Here is a 22,069-nt window from a genome sequence, read left to right as displayed (position 1 = left end):
AAAAAAAATTCCCATTTGTTCTAGGAGGTACAAGCTATTACCAAATTATTATTTTTTGATGCTCTAAGGCCAAACAACCAAACTATACAGACACATAATAAAACCCACTATTAGTTATACTCTTTTTCAAGAAAAAGTTTTCACATTTGAAATTACAGTGTGTACTGAATTTGCAAAATGAAACACCTAAAAAGGACAACAACAAAAAACAGACAAAAGGTGCCTCCTGCTCTTGTTTGCAGAATGTGTGGTACATTAAACTTCTGTACTATTTCATGAAAGTAAGAGAAATTGTGTTGTTCCATGCCATGCTCGAAAGTTTGCAACTTCAGCAGCATAAATCCAGTGAAGTCAAAATTAAATGAAGAATTTGGCCTGTAAGAAACAGGACAACTGGGTTGTAGTGACTGTGCAAGGCATCTCCACTTTAAAATGAAAAATATCCAAAATAAAAAAGCAGCAGAAATTTAAAAACCTGAATATGGTTCTATTCTGAAGTTGTGTGTTAATGGAACCATCACACATGTAAAACAGGGTAGGATTCCTTTTATAGGGGAAATAAACCTGCTCAGTTTCTCATTTTGAATATTTAATTTTGCCTCCCACCACATATTGAATTTCTTCCTCCTTTTTTCTTCAAAAAGGTAACCTTCAGTAAAGGACCCCGTTGAACAAAGGATTTCCTAAGCACGTGAAGCAAGACTCACCACAGCCCAACAGGCAGTTTACATAACAGCAACAAGGAGCCAAGAGGTGTTAGATAATTTGGAAATGGTGCCCAAGGAAGTTTAGGATGATGTGATGGCAAATAAAAGCACAGAACAAACACAGGCAAATGGAGCAGCCTCTTTGGCCACATCCCCTGCAGACATGCCCTGCCAGGGAGCTGGACTGGGCAATGAGCTCCAAGGGCTTACAGCTGCTTTTATAATTATTCAAAATTCAGCAAAGTAACAGCCCTAAATGTGCAAGATGCTTATTTTCTCCCAGGGAATGCAACTTTCCACAAAAACTACATTCCCCCAAAATAACAAAGCCTGGATTAACTGGAAAGACTTACGACCACAAGAGACTCTACACAGCAGAAAGGTTATTATACACAGCAGCATTTCCAGCTCTCAGTTTTACCACAAATCTCAAGATAAGTGCACCTCTTTTGAAATCCCAGATCCTAAAAACATGCAACTGAATGCAAATCTCAGTTTGTTTAATTTATGTATCTAGCTCTTGTGGCTTAGAAGAATCTTATATATGACCTGAGTTTATCTAAGAAAAGAAACAATCTTTACAGAATTTTTTTTTCTTTTAATAAAAGGAAAATCATTCTTTGGGGGCTTACTATCATGAGTACTTTGGACAGCTGACTACCAATGCCACTGCCAATTGAAACAACAACTGCTCAGTTTCAAAAATACTTGTAAAAACCCACAGTCATCTCCCAAGCTCTTCCCACACTATCAGATCCTGATTTTATCCTCAAATTAAGATAAATAAATTCTATTATAGCATCTTTCTATTTTGCAACAGGGATTTGAAACAACTTCAGAATTACCAGTAGAGCAGTTGCTGTTCTTAGAGACAAAAAAAAAAAAGAAACTTAATTAGAATGCACTTGGAGCATACTATTTTGGCAGCTCAATTCCCAATGGCCTCCATCTGCAGAGGGCAATCTCAGGCACAGAGCTAGACTGGATTTTCCCTTCAGCTTTTCCTTTCAAGAGCTCACAATATTCACTAGAACATCCACAGGTCAGAAACAATCACCTCTACCTTGGACATCTCTACAGAAGCCTGGAAATGGTGGAAGAAATATTTGAGGGCAAACCAAGCTGTCACTGTCATCCAACTTCAGGGACCAAAAAAGATGGGCAGGGGATGCAGGAGCAGGTGAATAAAGAACAGAAGCAAAGAGGAGAGAGGTGAGAGCATTAGCAAAAACTTAGTCAAAGTGCAGGGAGGCTCAATGGAGATAGAAAGCAAGTATTAAGAAAAGAAAATGTATGCAAGTGATTACTAAGTGGGGTTTCTTTTGGTCTTGGGTTGTGTATTTTTTTTTCTTCCCCAAGTGGTAGAATCTGTATAAGATACCCTATGGTCAAACAAATCCCATCTGCTGGAATTCTTTTTATTTTCTTAATAGGATTTTTTTTCCATAAATAGCACAAATAATTGATTTCATATTTGCAGCAGGACTCCAGTAAAATGCAAAAAATAAAGCAATTGATTACTCACTATGGAGAAAAAAATCCCTCAGTACAGGACAACAGGTCAGTTACAAAGCATCACCAAAAAGATCAAAGTTTCCTCTTGTCTGTCAGTGTGGGGAATGCAATCACTTAATTATACCTGGTATCATAATGCATCTCACAATGGAGAGCTAATTAAGATTTTTTTTTAGTATCTGAAATTCTAAATGCTTAACTTCACCACCTTGTCTTTTCAAGGTAATTGTCTTTATAGATTGAGGCAGCACCTACATCCTTACTGCTTTCCACATACAAACAGTAAGCTCAGAAAAACATGTTCTGCTGAGTTGTACAGAAACAAACTGAACAAAAGCCCAAGAGGCAGCAAAGCCCAGAGTGAAAGCTCAGTTTGCTTTGGGGCTGAGCTCACACTTGTACAAGTGTGAGGTGCTTTGCTGCTCAGGGAAGCAAAAAGGGCTCAGAACACACTGCTCTTTACTGCCACAGCAGGGTTGGTCAGAGAGCAATAGAATGCTTCCTGAAGGACACCAAGAGCCCTGCCCTCGAGGGGAGTGTGGTGGTCACTGGTGTGGTGTGGGCTGTAGGAAAGAAACACTGCAGTCACATCATGTGGTGCAGAACCACCAGTGCTCTTTCTGTTACACTAATGGCACTTCCATTAAGCTCCTCTTGCACGAGAATAGAAGGGTGGGTGGAGTAAAATAAAAGGCTCTCTCTCACTCTTTTCAATGACCCAGAGGCTCACTGTGTAGCCCATATTGCACCCAACACAAGGGCTTACACAGGAGCTGGACTCTTTTCTTGCAGACATACTCAAATGCTGCTGTATCACCTGATGCCTGATAATTCCATAGCCCATGTCTGCTTGATGCCAGAAAAGCAACCTGCTGGACTCCAATGGAAACTTCAAATCCAAAGAGTCCCAACCTGCCCTGGGAGCTGCCTGTGAAACCAATCTCAGTATCTACACATTCCCCCTTCAGAGCTCTCAGTTCAGAGATTCCATCCTGTAGTTCTGTCATTGCAGACAAGACCAGGATCTCCCAATCCCATCATGAATGAGGCAGACAGGCAGTAAGTAAATTGTTATTTCCTTGATTTCTGTTTTCATTCAGAAGGAATATACACAAATTTTGAGTTTGATTCCACAAGAACTCTCTAAGGTTGATAAATCTGGTTATTGAGCTTCAAAGGTCACTATGGGCACACATGATGTCACCACTCAAAAGCAGGCTTGATTCCTTCAGGCCAATCTTTTTGTGCAAATGCAGTACAAGTTCCTTGTTCCTATGTGGCCACCAGGACTTCCACATCACTACAGTTTAATCTGCTCAAGAGGGGATCATACAAGGAAGTGATGCCTCTATGGCAACAATCCTCTCCCAGCCTCTGTCCATACTACACCAGCCAACTTTCACAAAAAGGAGAGAAGGAGATTTATTCCTGAAGTACCCCTTAAGGATTTTAGGTTTTGTTTGGTTTAGAGGGTAGGGGAAAAGAGACTGTGAAAGAACAAGCACAGCTAATCTCCAGCTTTCAAATAAAACACAGCTACACAGATTTCTTTGCCCTTGGGCTTTTGTTTTTCCTCTTGACTGAAATCCTGCTCAGCCTCACCTGATACTGACAGGGATGGCAACCCACCAGACCCTTGCAGCCAACAATTTTTTATTTTCCTTTATTAAAACAGAAGCCAGGCTGGGAAAACAAGGACATTAAATGTGCCTAAATTCCATTTGGCCTAAGAGAAGATTATCCTATTCTAATGCAACACAAGCAAAGAATTCCAAATGTCAAGATCTCCCATAAAAAAGGTATGCTGCTCAGTGACAGGATGTTTAATTATTCTCAGTGCAATGAAAAGGTTTAGGCTGCCCCATTCCTACTGATGTCAGTAAGGAGTATCCTCCAAATGACAGAGTTGGGAATATGACATTAACTACAGTCAACCATTTAAAGCTTGTCTCCTACAATTGTTAAGAAAAACCCAAACCCTGAAAGTAATATTCCACAAATGCTCAGCTTGGAGTGTTGAGACCTACCTGAACAAAGTGACATATGCCTTGAATAGTAATGAAAAATATCAAATATCAAAAAAGAAAACAATTAAGAGAGCTCTTAAGGAGGAGGTTACAGGACACAATGTGATACACAAATTATTTTACTGTTGTATTTTTCAATATTCACATAACTTTAATTTCCCTCATGCTATTTAACCTCCCGTCAACTTCCTCGCTTAAGTGGAATCCTTAAAAATACTGAAAAGAAATTGAATTGCACTTTTAAACCCTCAGTTTTTAACTGGAATTGAAATCATGCAGAGTAGTGCTGTTCATGTACACCTCTTACACCACAGCTCTCCCACTATGTCATTAAGTACTTGGCAAGCCAGTGGGGATCTCATCCAATGAAAAAAGTGGCAAAATATAAAATCACCAAAGATGCACCAAACCCGCAATATGCTGAGTGGGGAAAACATATTCTGTATTTCTACCCTTAATTTCACATGTAAGAATACATGGAATTGTCAAGAATAAGACACTTTGCTGAATTCTGACACTGTGTGTCATGTTATGGACCATGGCACCCCGAGGTGCTGTGTCCTGGGTGAGGGAGAAGATCTGTGCTGTCACTCCAGAACAGACTTTTATGGCATATTCAATCCCTCTCACCCTGACAAGCAGTGGAAACGGTGAAATGGACTTGTTCTCTCAAGTGCAAGGCAAAAAGTTACTGGTAACAAAAGACAAAGTCATAAACCAGTTTGTTTTCACCTGTTTTAAGAAACCTATAACTCCTGTTATCCTGTATGGCTAAAAAGAACAGAGAAGCCACAAAGCTTGTACTCCAATATTCTCATTTTTATCTCTTCTTATGAAAAGTGTCTTTTATTACATTTAAATTTGCTCAATTCAGAAATGTGTTCAGCTCTTAGGAGTGTTAGATATGCACTGCTTCTTTCACATTAAGAAATAAGGTAACTCTTTAAGTCATGTACGGCAATTTTTAGTCAAAAAGAGGAGAATGGCAGCTAGACACATTGCAGTGCCTCAGAAAGGATGAACACTTCGCTAGAAATTAGACAGAAAGACAGAAAGGAAAGTGAACCATGCCTGAGATATCACACATGCTCCAATTAGATTTTAAAAGCTGCTACAAAAATCAAGCTTTACAAAAATCAAGCACACAACAAACGCAATGAGCCAAAACCAAAGAATTGGGCACGTCTAAAGTCAGTCTTTTAGAAGATGTCAAGACACACAGCAACAAATCATGATTTTGCAAACCAAGCACAGTTTTACAGGGTCAGTTCTTGGGTGAGAGACAGTTAAATAAAATCCACAATTAGCACTAAGTTATTCAAATGATTTGCTGAACTTTCCTCTAAATGTCTTATCAACTGGCACAACATTCCTTGGTGCAAGGTATGTTGAAATAAGCATTTTCCAAAGACTGTCATTGTTAGCTTTTATCTTCTTTAGAATAAGACACTTAAACATACAGTCCTTGCCTCCCCAAACTTGTTCTTGAACAATACTTCTCACTCATTTGCCCTGTACAGTGTTCCATTTACAACTAAAGCAGCTGCCACATATCACCCACCTCAGCAAGCAGTGCCCCATCAGTAGCTCGCTCCCTCATCCACACAAAGCATATCTTTAAAAGCAGCGTAGTTTAAATTGCCTTTCAAACCCCGTCTGCTTTTTAAGCAGCTTGTTAAACTACACAAAACTCTCTTGTGAGTTTAGAGATTATGTCCCTCTTTTTTATGCATTTGATCATGCAACCAGTCTGGAAAGGAAGCGTCATCTTGTCAATTAACAGGCCTTGAAACTTTGCCTGCAGTTAAAGCACAAACAGCTCCACAACTGAGCCCCACAGAACAGCAGATCTGCCAGCAAATAGTTTTTTTCTTTTTCTTTTAGATGCTGCTGCAAACATTCTAGAAAGGTCATACCTTGTCGTTCAAGCAATAAAAGCATGCTGGGACACAAAAAAATGAAGTGAGCTGAAAAATAAATTGTACTTCCACCCACCATCCTACTACCTGCCTGTTTTACCCTGCACTAGCAAACATCCAGGCAAACTACACATAAATATTGTCAAACTGGAATACATCTTCATCTGCAAAGATGATCTGGCAGTCAAGACATCTCTGCTAAATAACATCTCTCAATAGTCAAGTTACACTTTGCTTTATTTCATGTTATTAAGCTTTGCTTCCACCTCCTTGGACCACCCTAAGGGATTCTTCTCCATTATATTCTTCAAACACTTGTGGATAAGAATATCTCCCACTTAGACATCGTTTAGCCAAGTTTCATGCATTTCTTTTCATCTTCTTTCCCTCATAAATCAATCCCTTCAGCCTCTCCAGCATGCTGCTCTTCCCTGAACTTTTTCCAAAGTACTGACATCTTTCAGCAACTGAGGAACTTCCAATTGCATGCTGTACTCTAGATGTGCTTTTTGTACTCTAAAGAAAGATAATTATGTCTTTTCAAGAAATATTAATGCTCTAAGCCTGGAATAAATCAAAATCAGGAATAGGAATTTCATTATTTTGGGGTTTTTTTCCAGAATGGATAGCAATTATCCCCATTTCACAAAGCAGAAGAGCAGAGAGAAGTATCTGACTTACTGCTGCAAACAAGCAGTGCCAGAGTAAGAAACAGATCCATGTTCTGCCATTCCCAGTTGAGGTCTGCAAAGTTTCAGCCCACAGATGACAGAAGACAAAAGTTCCCAGGCAGATCCATAGCAAACACAAGCCATTTTCAAGAGAGCATGGAAGAACACTTGGGGAGCCCAACACTTGCTCATGTGAGAGGTGGTGTTGGTACCAGTGGGACCATGCAGTGCCCTAAGATGTGCCATGGTCTATTACCACCTTTAGTAGTCAGAACACAAATCTCCTTGAATTTTACTGCCATGGAGAGGTTTATTTCTAGAACCAGCTATCATCAGGTTGACTAGCTGAACAAGCTAACTCAGTTCTAGGGGTTGACTGGCTTTAAATAGGAGAGGACTGATGGACTGCCAGGCTGAGGCAGCACAAGGCAGTTTTCAACCTGGACATTTCCTTTCCTTCCCTCCCACTCCCTGACACATTTCTGAAGGAATCACAGAAAAGTAACTTTAGAAAAATTTAAAAAAGGTCTACCCAAAAAAATATGAAAGAGACTGTATGAGAGGAGACCAGGATGAAGAATGGGATGGGGGTAAGGGAGAGAGAAGTCTGACCAGTTAAATTAAAAAAAAAAAACAACAACTCACAAACAGGGTGCAGACACATTAAAAAAGCAACACTGATCTAACAAAGGAATGTGAACTGCAGTTGACTCAAGCAGTATCACAGCAATGGCCCTCCCCCTGCACACAAATCTCTGGAACTCTTAAAGAGACAGGTTTTTAGGCTCTTTCAAATTCTGTGCTTCTTTTCCATTCCTTGATACCCTCAACCTGACTTAACTTACTGCCTTTTCTTTCCAGACAACAAGAGCACCCAAGTTTGACCCAGACTAAAGCAAAGCAAACCAAGTTGTATTATTCTGCCTACCTTAGAGAGGTATTAAATTCTAGCATTCTGCCACATATTCTTCTCATTGAAAGAATAAACCATAAAGGGTCCTCTGTTTCAAGGTCTGCTGTTGAACATCTGATGAGTGTAACCAAGATTAGATAATGAACACCTTGGTGAAAGGTATCATTTCTTCCCACTAGCTTAATGGACAGAGCAAAATGCCATTATCTAAATCTATATACAATTTTCTTAATGTAACTGCTGGTTCACAATTACAGTTCCTGCTTAAATCCACAAGGGTGCCAGAGACTCCTTACAAGGCTTCTCTCTGTCCCAGGAAGAGCCATTTCCTCCATCCAAAACAGTAGAACTGGCAATGTAAATGCTATCCTCCTGTTCTTTTTGTTCATCAGATTCTTGCCTCTGGGAGAGAAAAGTTACTAAAAACATTACATAACTACATTTTTAGGCAAGACACCATCTTGATTTTCAGCTTTTCAGCTCTAAGGTCATCCATGCATCATTTCATCACCTACCTAGAGGTACCTAAGGAATTCCCACAATCTTTTCTATACCAGAAAACTGAAAGTAAACATGTATCTGCTGCAACCTTTTTCTTTAAATGTGAAATGTGCTTGCTAATAAGGCTCTCAGACCTATTTGCAAAATCAAGCATTTGATTACAAAACTAGAAGTACAGCTAGGACAGAACACAGGAGATATTTTATATAGTCAGAAATTCTTATCCTCTAAGAGGAAGAAGAAAGGAAACCTGTAGAGGGTGAAAATTAGAGCAGTTGCATTACACTAAATTAAATGCAAAGATAGTGCATCTTCTGCAAGGAATCAGGAAACTTCACCTTTCTCTGCAGATCAATGGCTATGTTGACTGTTTGCTGCCATACAATACTGTAATTTCTTTTCTCCACTTGTTCAACAGAAGCAATCTTGCTCATCTCCTAAGAGGGTGGGGGATTAACTAGTGACAAATGGGCTGAAGGCAAAACAGAAATACAAAAGTACTGCCTGGTATCCTTAAAAATCTTATCCTGCAATCTCACTTAAATGCAACACCTATTACTGCCTTTTGAAAAGGCTCAGAACTACTCTCCTGCCTTAAACAGTGGGAAAAAAACCGCAGTAAATGACACTTATAAACTCTAGCACCCATAATTTCCCATGCTCTAACCTAAGGAGGCATAAATCCTCCCTGTAATTCACCAAGGATGAAAAATACAGTCATATATAATATTATAAAACTAGGAGACACAAGCAATAAAAACACTCTCAAGATGTCCAAAACCCCATTTATCAAGCAGTTTTTGCTTGAAGGCAAGTTAGGTAATAACATGCAGAACAGAGCCAATTTAAGGAACTTGCATCCAATATACTATATTTAATAAGCAGCCACAGGTAAAAATGATTGCAGGTTTGCTTTCTTTTATTTCTTCAGAAGGGCTCTGGTGCAAATCATACATACATTAGGAGAGGAGAGATTACCACAAACCTCTCTGGGCACAGCATGATTTCTGTGTTATGCCACTTAGCAAGAAGTCATTTTGAGACCTGAGTTTGTTGACACAGGGGATGTGGCTTCAGGCCATTCAGTGTCACACTGTAAGTCACAGCCACCATCATGTAATTAGAAGAGGTACAGGCCCCACCAGATCACTGCTCCAACTGGGTGTGAGCTGATTTCAAAACTTCAGGAGATTACTGGTAACACTTCACCTTGCAACGTGGAAAGTTCCTGGACATAGATTGTCATTAGTTAACTGCTAACACCTACCTGGAATTCGGATTTTGAATTTGCCACTCTGTCCAAAACCACCATCTATTATTCCATCTTCTCCTGTAGACAGTTTCACTTTCAGACCCACAAAAATCTGGATGTTTGTTTCCTTTTTGAACAATGAACGACCAATCACACTGTAATCATCCATCACCTGCAAAAAAAAAAAATAGGGATTCATTACTCCAGAAGCTAAAGTGACAAGAAATGATCCATGTTATGTGCTAAGTTTGGCAACTTCTACCACTCCACCTTTTACAAACCATTTACCCCCAAATGAGCAAAACTCTGGGTCATCTAAACTGCTGAGTTTAAGGCAATTTGTGTCTAAAACCACAGAAGATTTTATGAGTTAACATATTTCTGCTTCCACCTCCCCTATCAAAATATAAGAAGAATAAAACCTACATCAGAACATGCTGTAAAGATTAGTTAATTAAAATATTTTTTCTGCTTTGAAACCTTTCCATGAAAGTCACTGAAGTACCTATGTTGACAAAAAGTTTATTCCATTATTTATTCTACAGCTAAGTACATTATCACCTACATAACCATTCTCTTAGCTCCAGACCTGCACTCCAACAGTTACACTTCCAAAGAAATGACACAGCTTCTAAACAGAGCCTTTTAAATACTCACCTTAACATACATATTGATTTGTTAAACCAAGAGCCTTGTGACCACTGTATCCAATTTTAATTTCAAGGTTTGTAACCCAGTGGGAAGAACCATTCCAAGTTGAATTGTTAATTAAGCTATCAGGAACAAGAGGCAGTGAGGTTGGTGGGTAAGGCAAGATAAACAACCCTCCCTTAGGCATTACAAAGTATGAGGTGCAGTCAAGTGAGCCTAATCCTGTAGGTGTGAATATCCTTGTACAGCCAATGCCTGCAGTTACTCTACCCTGTAGATGCAGAAAGAACATTTATTTATCAGAATAAATATGGGGATATTACTTCAATCTTTCCAAGATTATTTTGTGTGGTAAAAGTTGCAGCTCTTCTTCACATCTCAGGAACCATTTTTAGCTACACCTAAGGGTTACAAAGACTTAGAACAGTAAAGAATTGCAATCAGTTCTGAACACTCCCCTTTACTCAGTTTAAATGAACTCAAAATATTGATGACTCAAAACACTGCCAGTTTATTAAGAAACTGTCCTTCCCTGAAGCCTCCCCCATAAACCATAATGCATATACAGACTCAAACTCCTACAACTGTTATTATTTTGTTACATTTATACATATCAGAAATTTCATTTTTATTTTAAACAGAACTTACTTGCTCAGCTATAAACAGTCTTGAAAGGGCTGTGCAGCATTAGAGAGCACTGGCAAGACCTCTCCCTGTCCCAGACCAGGTGCAGGATGAGAAATATGTACAGCCCTTCTTGCTTCTGTCATGTGGAGATGACAACAGGACAGGCAGCTCTGCTCTGGGCTGGGTGCAGCCAAAGCTGTAGGCAGGAACACTCAGATGCCTCAACAACTGACTACAGCCACCTTTCAGGGAGTTGTACAAAGTGTTAAGGCCACATCTGAGTCTCCTTTTCTCCAAACTAAAGACCCCAGCTCCCTCAGCCATTCCTCACAGGGTTTGTGTTCCCAGCCCCTCTCCAGCCTTGTTGCCTCCTCTGGACATGCTCGAGCATCCCAACGTCCTTCCCAAACTGAGGGGCCAGAAGTGGACACAGCACTCCAGGTGTGACCTCACCAGTGCCAAGTACAGGGGCAGAATGACCTCCCTGCTCCTGCTGGCCACACTGATCCTGACACAGGCCAGGATGGCCTTCTTGGGCACCAGGGCACACAGCTGGCTCATGTTCAGTCAGCTGTCAGTCAGTACCCCCAGGTTCTTTTCTGCCTGGGCACTGTCCAGCCACACCGTCCCCAGCCTAGAGCATTGCAGGGGGTTATTGTGGCCAAAATGCAGGACTCAGCACTTGGACTTGGTAAACTTCATCTTACTGGCCCATCCATCCAACCATTCCAGGTCTCTCTGCAGAGCCATCCTACCTTCCCACAGATGGACATGTGCTCCCAGCTTAGTGTCATCTGCAAATTTACCTATGAAAGACTCAACCCCCTCATCCATGTCATCAACGAAGATATTAAACAGAACAGGCCCCAGCACAGATCCCTGAGGGGCACCACTGGTGACTGTGGATACAGCTGGATTAAGCACCATTCACCACCACTCTCTAGGCTCGGCCATCCAGCCAGTTCTTAAATCAACTTGTTTAAAAAAACCCTCCTTTAACCAATGAATACATTCTGTAGGTATCACCATGATTCCCTGGGCATGGTGATACAGGCCATTAGAAACAAAACCACTTTAGTGGTGCTGAGATAATAAGTGATCAGTGACTTGCCTGACTGGCTGTTTGGAATAAAACCTCAATGACCTGAAGTATCTGTCTCACACACTAAATACTACACAACCCATCCTGTGCCATCCTTGCCCTCTGGTGAGCCTATCACCAATTTATCCCTGACAAAGACAAAATAACTAGAGAATTCCTGTCCTAACAGGAACTAAGATAACTGGATCAGTCTTTGCATTTAATAAATGAGTGTAGCAGAGAACTGCTATGAAGGAAAGCTCATTTTCTCAACTTTAGGATTGCATTAGAAAATAATAAAAGAAAAAGAAAAATTATATTTTTGGTTTAGCTTTGCTTTGTAAAAAGGGGAAGAAATGCATGTTGTTCTCTCTAACTGAAACTCAACACTTCCAATTACTTTACCAGCAATTTACCTCCAATGGCAGGATTTTAAATTAATCCCCTTTGAGTTCTCAGAACATCTACAATGGCAATCACTTTGCCTATTAGCTGAACAGCCTTTCGGGAGAGCTTTCTGCTTTTCTCTCAAACACTCTTTCTTTTGGTATAAAATATGATGAACTTACAAAGCCAAACACCACAAAGACAGTAAGGGATCTGCAGTCTGCTCTGAAGCAGCAGCAAGGGGCCTAGCAATGAGGGCAGACTAATTTTATTAACTTCAGGGAAACTTCAAAAAGCTTTAGGGCTTTAATGCCAGACAGAGACGACCCCAAAAGTCAGTTTAAGTGCTCCATAAACAAAGGATTAGGGCAAGAAAAAGCTGAAGGCTCCTTGCATTTCTTGTTTATATTGTCATATGACCTAGTAGGAGTGGGAGAGGGCTGCCTCTCTGACTTTAATCCCCCATGGTGTACAGTGGCGTTTCAGTTCACTGACCTACATTACGATAATATTTTTTTAAATTTATGGGCAGAGGTGCAGTATCAAACTCACTTAAGGACTTTTAAAAAAGAAAAGGGGCAGGATGGGAAAAATACCCAGAAGAGAAATTTTCTGGCTGGTATAGCCTCCCCCTCTCACTTAGGTTAGATCAGCAGCTTAGAAAAGGATTTCAAGTTCAAAGGGAATGTCTCTGTTACTCTTGTTTTATGGCTTAGACCAGAGGACACAATAGCACTGAGTTTATGAAATATCCCTTCCCACTTGGCTTTTGTGTTTGCACAAAAAAAAGTAAACAGTGCTTTATAACTGTAGGTGAAGTATGTGCATCTCTGGCACATAACCCTTGTGCTGAAACCAAGGAGTTAGCAAAAAAAAAATAACCAACTTGCACTCCTCATCTCTTCAGTACTTACCCTGCCTTAGACTGCTTGCAAAACCACAGTTCACATTATGTGTTGGAATTCAGTGCAAAGCATAGTATTAATTCCAAGGAAAAACAACTCCAGGATGCCCCTTAGAGCAGGACAGCAAGTTCTACTGTCCAGCCTGTTAAACAACCCTTCTTTTCAGGATAATTTAGAAATGAATGTCATCTGAACACCCTCTCAACATATTTTGAGAGCAAATAACTTCATCTCTTCATGTATCTGTAGGAAAAAAAAAGCAGATCAGAACAGAAACACAGGAGGAAGCAAAGTGGTGCCAGTATGAGAGGGAAATAAGGAAAGGCTTAAGACAAAGTAAAAGCACTGAATATTAAATACTAGAAAAGATACTGAGAAAGAGAAGGAATAACCTTTTCTGATTTAATAAAAAGTTACATGAGTTTTAAAAGAAATTCTTTTAAAGGCCTAAGGATTATTCTGAGCAAACTTATAAAAGGTTCACTGGAACTAAAGCAGGAAAACTACAGGAGAGAAAAAAAGAACAAAAAGAACCTGTGACTAATACTGAAAATACAAAGCATTTTTATTACTTTTTTGTACGTCAGAAAAAGTACACTTGAGACATCTTCATCATGATCAGTGACAGCTCATTTATTTCTAGAAAACAGTTTCTAGCACTTTCCATTTCTGTGTCAGAAATGGGAATATTTTTGAGACTGCAAATTCCTGTTCTCTTTTAAAACAAGGTTTCATGCATTGAGAAAATGATGGTACATGAGGCCACAAAAAGGGTGAAGGAGAAAGGAACTGAGAGGATTGCACCAATGATCAAGTTACCAGCTTTTCTGACTCTACAAAAACTTCTAGCTTATAGCTGATCACTGAGAACTCGCTGAACAACTTGGGACGAAGAAGGATTTGGTCAGCCACAGCTTTTCCTCAAGAGCTTGCTTACAGCAACATAAAGACTTTTCTTTCTGCAACTCCCTCCAGCACTAGAAGCCTCCAGCTTCACATCTCGTTACTGCTCTTTTAATGGAAGCCATCACATTAACTTCTCCACATATCCATTAACTTGGTTTTCAGATGTTTGTCCCATCCCTCACCAGCCTATGTTTCTTATATCCAAAAAATATTCTCCTTTCTCTGCCTTTCTGAGTAAAGGGACAATCGAGTTTAGGAACATTCAACAAGCAGCCATAAAATGCCCTTCTCTTTGCTGAGCATTGTGCCACCTCCAGAATCTGGTAAAACCTTGCTTGGCAGAAAAAAATAAAAAAAAAAAAAAATAAAAAAAAAAAAGGAGTGCTGAGTACTGAATCAGGACAATGAGTGAGGGGTGCACAGCCAGACTGCTCTAGGTTCTAAAAGCTCTACACCTCCCCAACAGCATTCTCCCAGCACATACAGGGTTTCAACAGGGCCCTGTTCATTCATTATGCACCTTTATAGTGCAAGTTTCCTTCATCTCTGTTTAAAGCTTAGCAGGGTTGAATCCCAAAACAAACATAGGCACTGAATTCCTGACATGCTCTGAATGAAAACATTATTTTTACCAAGTGAGAAGAAACTGGTTCATGCCATGATTTCATTTTTTATTAATCTATGCTGCATTCCCATTATGTGGAAAAAGCAATATTAACAGATATGGGAAAGTGGAGGCTCAAGACTGTTACAACATCTTATACCATCCATCTCCAAACCAGTCAGCCCTGGCTTGCTACACAGATTAAAAACCCTATGATCCTTACTGTCCAAGAATAAAAACCAAACCACAAGCTGCTCTGTAGACCAGATGGTATGTACAGGTCTTGACCTGGCTCTGTAAGCATGACACAGAGAGGAATGCCAAGCTCAGGATGTCTTCTCTTCCTGGAGAAGGTTCTGAGCAGCCAGGAGGATTGCTGGTGGTACCTCCATGACTTAAAAATACACAGGCAGTTTCTTGACTATTTTAAATTATTTTTAACTGTGGTGATCTCAGGTTCTTAAATCCTAAACATCCAAAAAGAGACATCAGTGGGACATGGCAAGCTTCATTTGGAACACTGCACAGACCTGGCACATAGCAGGAGGTCAGCTATAGCCACAGTAAGTTTAATTTCTAAAGGAAACTGCCCACAAATATCTTGAGGAGGGCAGGGGGAAATGAAGAGCAGAGGCTTACAGAATCCTCACTGGAAGGAGGCAACAAGGACAGGACAGGCCTGGAAAGAGCTTGCCTGAAGCAACTGCTGCTGAGGAAGAAGAGGGAACTGTCTGACAGAGACTTGCATTCCCCTCTCAAGACATTCAAATACCCTGAATCTGTCCCCTCCCTGAGGATCTCCACCTCCACTGTGTGGATCTGCTGCCCAAAGCCACCTCCTCCAGCAGGTAACAGCTTCCTTCTGCCATTTGGCTAACAAGGCTTGTGCTACCAAGCCACACGAGCCTGTGCTACACTGGATGTTTACATCTGCAGCCCCAGTGAAGGTGAACAGTAAAGGATGGCCATGCTTCAGCAATATGGAGGTTTAATTTTACTTATCTTTTGACTTTAAAAATACCTAGGAAATTAAATAACTTGGGTTTTATATGAAAGTAAGTTGCAGAATTGGGCACTTAAGAAGTTAAGAAATGCCAGATGTCCATACAATCTTATCCCTGTTCCTCTTTGATATGCTCCATGATATAGTCTTAACATGACCACATCCAAAAAAATTTCAGAGGAACCTTGCCTTATTAAGTGCACAGGGGAACAGAATTAATGTTGCATAAGCAACTGTAAATCTGGTATTTCCTAACTTTCAAGTTCTTGATTTTGCAACCTAAGCAACATTCTTAATTTATTTTTGTATCCAATAAATAAAACGGTGTATTGGTTGCCTTGCTGACAAACTGATTCCCCCACAGGTGACTGTTACACAACCTCAGAAAAATCAAGACCAGCTGTCCACACACTTGCAAGACTCAAAAGCATGTCTGCCTTTTAAATTTAATAATGTAAATAATAACCATAGGTGTTACTCAAACCTTGCAAAATTCTACTACCCAGTCACGTGGAATAAGACATTCTTTTGCTGGTGAGTGAATAAAACTTTTTTTTTCCCTATGGGTAATAAGGCAGATTCTGCAACTTACCTGGTACACTTTTATGGCAAATTTATTGTACTGTGCTAATCCATAAGCTGAGTTTGGGAACTATCACCATCCTTTTCTCAGCACTGTTAAGCAGAAATGGTATTTCTGTTTAATGGGCAGTAAGCCCTCTCTTCTCCCTTCCCCCAGCTAGGCTTCTCAAACTCTTTTACTGAAAAACTAAACAAGAGCCAATAAATAAATGCATCTCTTCTATTCCTATTTAACAGTGCATTTTAAATACTGAATGTGCTGTGCACTTTTATTCACCTGACTGCCTTCATCTCTGTATTATTACTGTATTTAGCATACCATCAGCAGCCAAGCAGAACCAAACAAACTCATGTTCAGACTTCAAAGCAGGAAAAATAGTAATTGTGGCGTCTGCATGTTTACAGTGGATGATGGAGTGACATCCACCACTTCTCCCAGCTAGAGTCACAGAGGGCTCTGCAGACAGCCCAGGACACTGCTTGTACCAGCAGGCAGCACTCCATCAGATTTCAGAGTGTGGCCTTGTTACTCACAGGGTGCCCCCTCTCAGTCTGCAAACCCCACCTCAGTCACCCAGAAAGCAGCTGGCTGATGCAGGGTTTTACTTGCTATGCCCCTGGCATGGCATTGTCACTGTAGATGCAATATTAGCCCTAGTAAGACAAAAAAATGAAACTAGAAATAAGTTAGATGGAAGAGTCTGACTATCCAAGGTGGTAAAATTTAATTATCTTCATTCATAGCAGCACCATGCAATCACTCAACAGAAAATTTAAGGGACAGTATTTCTGCCACACATACTTTGAAAACAGTCTAAAGCCACAACTGTGAAACAAATTCTGCTATCATGGATATCTGTAAAGGATTAAGTGAAAAAAGTACCAGTGTTGTTTATAAATTATCCATTACCTAGGAATCTTTCCAGACAGGAATACTCTGGTACTCCTATACTAACCTACTGCACCACAGAACTGGTCTCATCCCTTACATGAATCACATCAGATGTTCCTATTCACTCATGGGCAAGTGCATGTTTCCTCCTTTGCACACTCCTTCAGCAGTGTGCTTAAGTTTGTGGCTGAGCTACTACAAACCTGGCGTGTGCTCAGTAACTAAATGTGCTGTTTCCACTCAAATACTGCTCATAGTTTTTAAAACCCCACCATTTTCAAAGCTGCTGCTTTTTAAAATGTCTAATTCCCCAAGGGACAATCTGGGTCATTCCTGGTCATCAACAAATACCATTTTCTCACAGTTCCTGTAGTTGCTTAGTGGCACTCCTTCCACAATATCCTATCCTTCTTCTGAAAGGCCAGGAAGATCCGTGAAGTGATGCTGACAAAGACCTTCCTTTGACCACTCAGGTAATGTACTTGCTCTGACAAAGCTCTTCCTATCCTGCTGGAAGAAGAGGAAAGAACCCAACACTTTTAAAAGATGCTGAAAGATAAGCTTTCTCTCTTCAATTGAGGCTTCAGAAGAGATGCACTGATAAAGATCTTGATAACTTACTCTGCTTTCACTCCTTGCTCTTGCAACAATGTGTTTCTCCTTGGGGACACTTAGTCCACACCAATATGCAAACAATTTGTAACATGTTGTTATTAAGCAACAGGCATCCCTAAAAACGAAGCATGCTGGCTACGTGATGGCCTCAGCCCCCAGGAGAATGAGTACAACAAGAAAATTCACTACCCAGCAACCCACAAAACCTGTGAACAAAGTGGGATGAATAAAACCAGGACATCAGGCACCATGGGCTACCACCAAGTAAAGCCCAAAGAGTGAGGCAAATAATGAGAAAAATACATTAAAAACTTTGAAACCGAATGAATGAATTCTTCTAACTGACAGAGGAACACAGATAAAGCACCTTTATAAAGGACAAGCCCATTATGATAGGAAACCATTCTGCTACACTTAAAATGGGAAACCATTCCAGCCAGCACATGTACATTTTTCACTACACAAGCATGAAAGTGCAGCTCACACTGCAAGACAGACTTTTCCTCCTCCTTTTGTTTCTGTCACAGAGCTATGGATTTACGAGTACCCATACAATAGGACCCTGTGGCAACCATCCTAAGATAAATCCTGCTCATGCAAACATTTTCAAAACAGGCAGAATATCTGAGTCATGCAGGAAAGCATGATGCACTCCTACAGTTCACCTTTCAGTTGAAACTCTCTGCACTCAACCTGTACCTTCATGGAAGCCAAAGAGCAAATAATGTGACAAATATAAAGGATTTATTCCAGGAACTGAGTAAGTGCTTCATGAGTCAGACTGGAATTAACCTGCAAGGCTGCATAGAGGTTAAATTCAAAGAAGGTATTTCAGAGATGATGGTAGGATCAATACAAGTCTCTTTGCCCACAGCACTGTGAAGAGCTGAACACCATCTCCAGAAACACAAGACCAAGGACAACAACTGCTGCTTAGCTTTGTAATTTGTCTCCAACTCCAGAACAGCTGACCTGCTCCACTGCAGCAAGCGCATATCCACTGCCAGCACAGAACGCCAAATCAGAGGGACAAAACCTCCTTCTCACTCATTTGCCCTTTTTCCACCAAGATTCCCATATCACACTCCTTAGAGCTGCACTGGTGTTCACAATAGCACTCTCTTTTACCTTTTTATCAGTGCAAGCCACTTGTTGCCAGCCTAGCTTTTTCCTATTGAAAGCACATTTGTCAGGCAGCCAAGGGTTTGCAAAAATAAAACATCCAGAGGGCGACAGTCTCTGCCTCCACATAACCACACCCCAAAGATGCTCTGGACAGAAACTTCCTCCCACTGAAGTTCTCCCCTCTCTCAAGTCCTCTCTGCAAGAGAAAGCTGGACAAGTATTTCACATTATTTTTGAAACCATGAGGTTAAGCAAATATGAACCTCTACCACTGTCCTCTTAGTTCTGATGAAATAGCATATTTTGATTTTCCTTAAAACTCACCACACTTAAACATAAAAAACCCCTCGTGGTCTAAAGTAAAATAGAGCATTCACACATTTTCATAACAGCTCAGAAATATCACATGGTATAACACCAGATAGAAACCATTACTGCAGTAGAATCATGCAACATTTTCATAACCAACATGTTATCCAACACCTCAATTTCATGGACTAAGCTGCACCTGAGACAACACTAACTTCTCACAATAGTAATTTGTCATGGATCACAGTAATACTTATTCCCCTTTATTCTCCTTCCCCCCCCCCAAAAATCAGTAGATGAATAAACAAGGATGCACTGCAGACAGGTAAATACAAAGATTTTGATGAACCACAGTGGTCAAGTTTGAGTCTCTCTCCCAGTGCTCCAATCAATCTTGGCATTAGAGAAGTAAGACACCAAAAGGGAAAAGTGAGCAGTTAAAAAATGCAATGACAGGGTACTTGAATTTTTGTAGAACATTTTCCATCACTTCAGCAGATGAGAAAAAACAGGAAGCTCAGGCATGAAATTTCAGTAAACTGTACTACTCAAAGACTGTTTGCTAGCTTAAGTATGATTTTTTAAAACATACTGTGTAGTAAATAGCATATTTTCCATGGATTTGATTTCTATGTGAAACAGGAAAAATGTCACACTTTCTTGTAGAGAGACAAAAAATGTTGGAGAATAAATATTCTTGTTTTATTAAAAAAAAATAAACCTTACAGTGCAGAAGGGTGCCACACACAAGGGGCACACAAGAAAAATACTGTGATGCTGAAACTTAATGAATTTACAGTTCTTACTATTCCATCAGTGCTCTGAAAGTAATCAGAATAGGAACAAAAAGCCAAACCATAAATGCCTGATTTCTCCTGGGTAAACTGGTAGTTAAACTGCAGGGAATTTATTTTAATTCCAGCAGCAAGCAGGGGGGCTTGGGAGACCCCACATCAGATTAGCAGCAAGGTTTTACAAATGGGCACTATTGAATTCCCCTGCATCCCAGTTTTGAAGCACGTTTCTATGGTGAACCTGAGGAGGGACCTTACATGGCCCTGCCTCCCTCTCTCCCAGCCTTTCAGGAAGCTATGAAGCTAATTTTCCCCAGCAGTATTCTCTGAAGGAAAAGTTCACTTCTTGTGAAGGTAACATGTATTTTTTAATTATTATTATTATTTTATGCCTCCCCAGGGAAGGTGAGGAGGGGGGAGCTTCCTTGCTCAACGGAGAAAGAAATTTTCCGCTATCAGTGCCAAGAATAGACACCCTAAATTCAGCGATCCTAATCTCCAGCCATCCATCAGCAGCAGGGTGGGACCAGCTGATTCAAGTTTTCTATTAGCTGGTGACTTTGTGTACTAAAATAAGTCTCTGTACCACCCAATTGTTCCTGCTGCTGTGCTCTGCAAAGCACAGACTCAGCCAGCAGCTACCTCGGCTGTAAGCACTTCCCCAGCAGGCCCTTTAGACCTGGCACAATCCTCTTCCCACCAACCCTTCCAAGTCCCTGAGTGCTCCTGGGACTTTGCACCATGAGCCTTTCCTACAGTGTTTACTCCATCATCCCTTCAGCATGCATCAGGGGAAATGCCAGCTCCAAGTACCTGCAGTACCACAGGAGACAGAATCTGGGTACAAACAAAGCTGTGATGGCAATTGTCCCTTTACAGGGCCAGTTAGTATCACACACAGTGATTAAAGCACATATATAGGGACAAAGGCAGGATAAAATAATAAACCTCCCTGATCTACATTTCAAAAGGCACAGGAAGATAAAATAGTTCACTAATAAATTGTTCTGTTGGTCAAATATTAAATAAAGCACGTTCATTGGTTTTTGTTTGGGCCAGAAAACAAAGTATGTGTAATTGATTAACATTATTCCATTATTTACACAGTAAAATCTACAGCAGAATATATAAACTGGCAAACAGTTTGAAAGTGACACTAAATAAAAACAAATAAAATTGTATAATCAGGGCTAACAGCAAACTGTCAGCCTCAACAGTTTGAGTACACAGTTGTACTCTGCAAGTTTTTAAGTGTCGTAGATCAGTGCCAGGTATTAGGAACAAAAATAAAGAATGTGAGACCAGTTCACCTCAGTCAGAGAAAGACATCTGTCCCCATGGCTCACACACACTTCCATTCCCATTGTTATTGTAAAGCCAGCTCTCACTAGATCCTGGCAGCATGGGTCATGCACTTTAGCCAAGATAAAGGCAAAAGTTTCATGAGTTCAGAAAGCTCCTGAGTGCCAGGAGCTTTCTGAACAATGACAGACACAGATATTTGGTCTAGAGCTTCTCTGCAGCTTAGAGCCCAGAACACTTTGGACTCCTGGTTCTAATTCAGTGTCTCCATCAGCCAGAGGAGAGGAAGGCAGCTGGACATGTCAAACAAAGGAAACAATACACCTGCTACCAAAATTGGGAAGAACTGTGACTGCATATTTTGGTGTTTCAGATAACTCATATAAACAAAGATAAAAATTCAGAAAGCTACAGACATCCCTCTCCTAACTACCTCCCTTTCTAGTGACAAAACTGGCATTCAAAAAACCAACACAATGGTCTGTCATTCCTTTGAAATAAAAGGACTCCAAAATCAAAAGTGAAAATTCAAAGAAGAAACTAATTTTCTTTGTTTTTAAGAGCTAAATATTCAATAGAAACGTCAGGAAAAAGGAAGAAATCTGAATTAGCTATTTGATCAATTATTTTAGTGAGGTATTTGAAGAACCTCACTAATCATGCCCTAACAGGGATCTTCCTACTATTAAATTAGTAAAGCAAACAAACAATATTCGAGGAGTCTGCATTATACATAACAAACACAGTCTCATATGCCAAGTGTTTTGTCTCCTATAGCAAA

The 22,069-nt window shown here is 40.3% G+C and overlaps 1 protein-coding gene across 2 annotated transcripts in view; it reads right to left on the bottom strand.

Annotated features, from left to right (window-relative positions):
• The window catches only part of EEFSEC (eukaryotic elongation factor, selenocysteine-tRNA specific), a 120,934-nt gene that overhangs the window by 33,653 nt on the left and 65,212 nt on the right, over nucleotides 1-22,069 (bottom strand). For both annotated transcript variants that reach the window (XM_030228070.2, XM_030228069.2), the window contains exon 6: nucleotides 9,521-9,677. In XM_030228070.2, coding sequence (XP_030083930.2) covers nucleotides 9,521-9,677 — 157 coding nt within the window. The remainder of the gene's footprint in view (nucleotides 1-9,520; nucleotides 9,678-22,069) is intronic.

The sequence above is a fragment of the Serinus canaria genome, chromosome 12 (assembly GCF_022539315.1).
Source record: "Serinus canaria isolate serCan28SL12 chromosome 12, serCan2020, whole genome shotgun sequence".
NCBI lineage: Eukaryota > Metazoa > Chordata > Aves > Passeriformes > Fringillidae > Serinus > Serinus canaria.
This window is presented reverse-complemented; position numbering and strand designations above follow the sequence as displayed.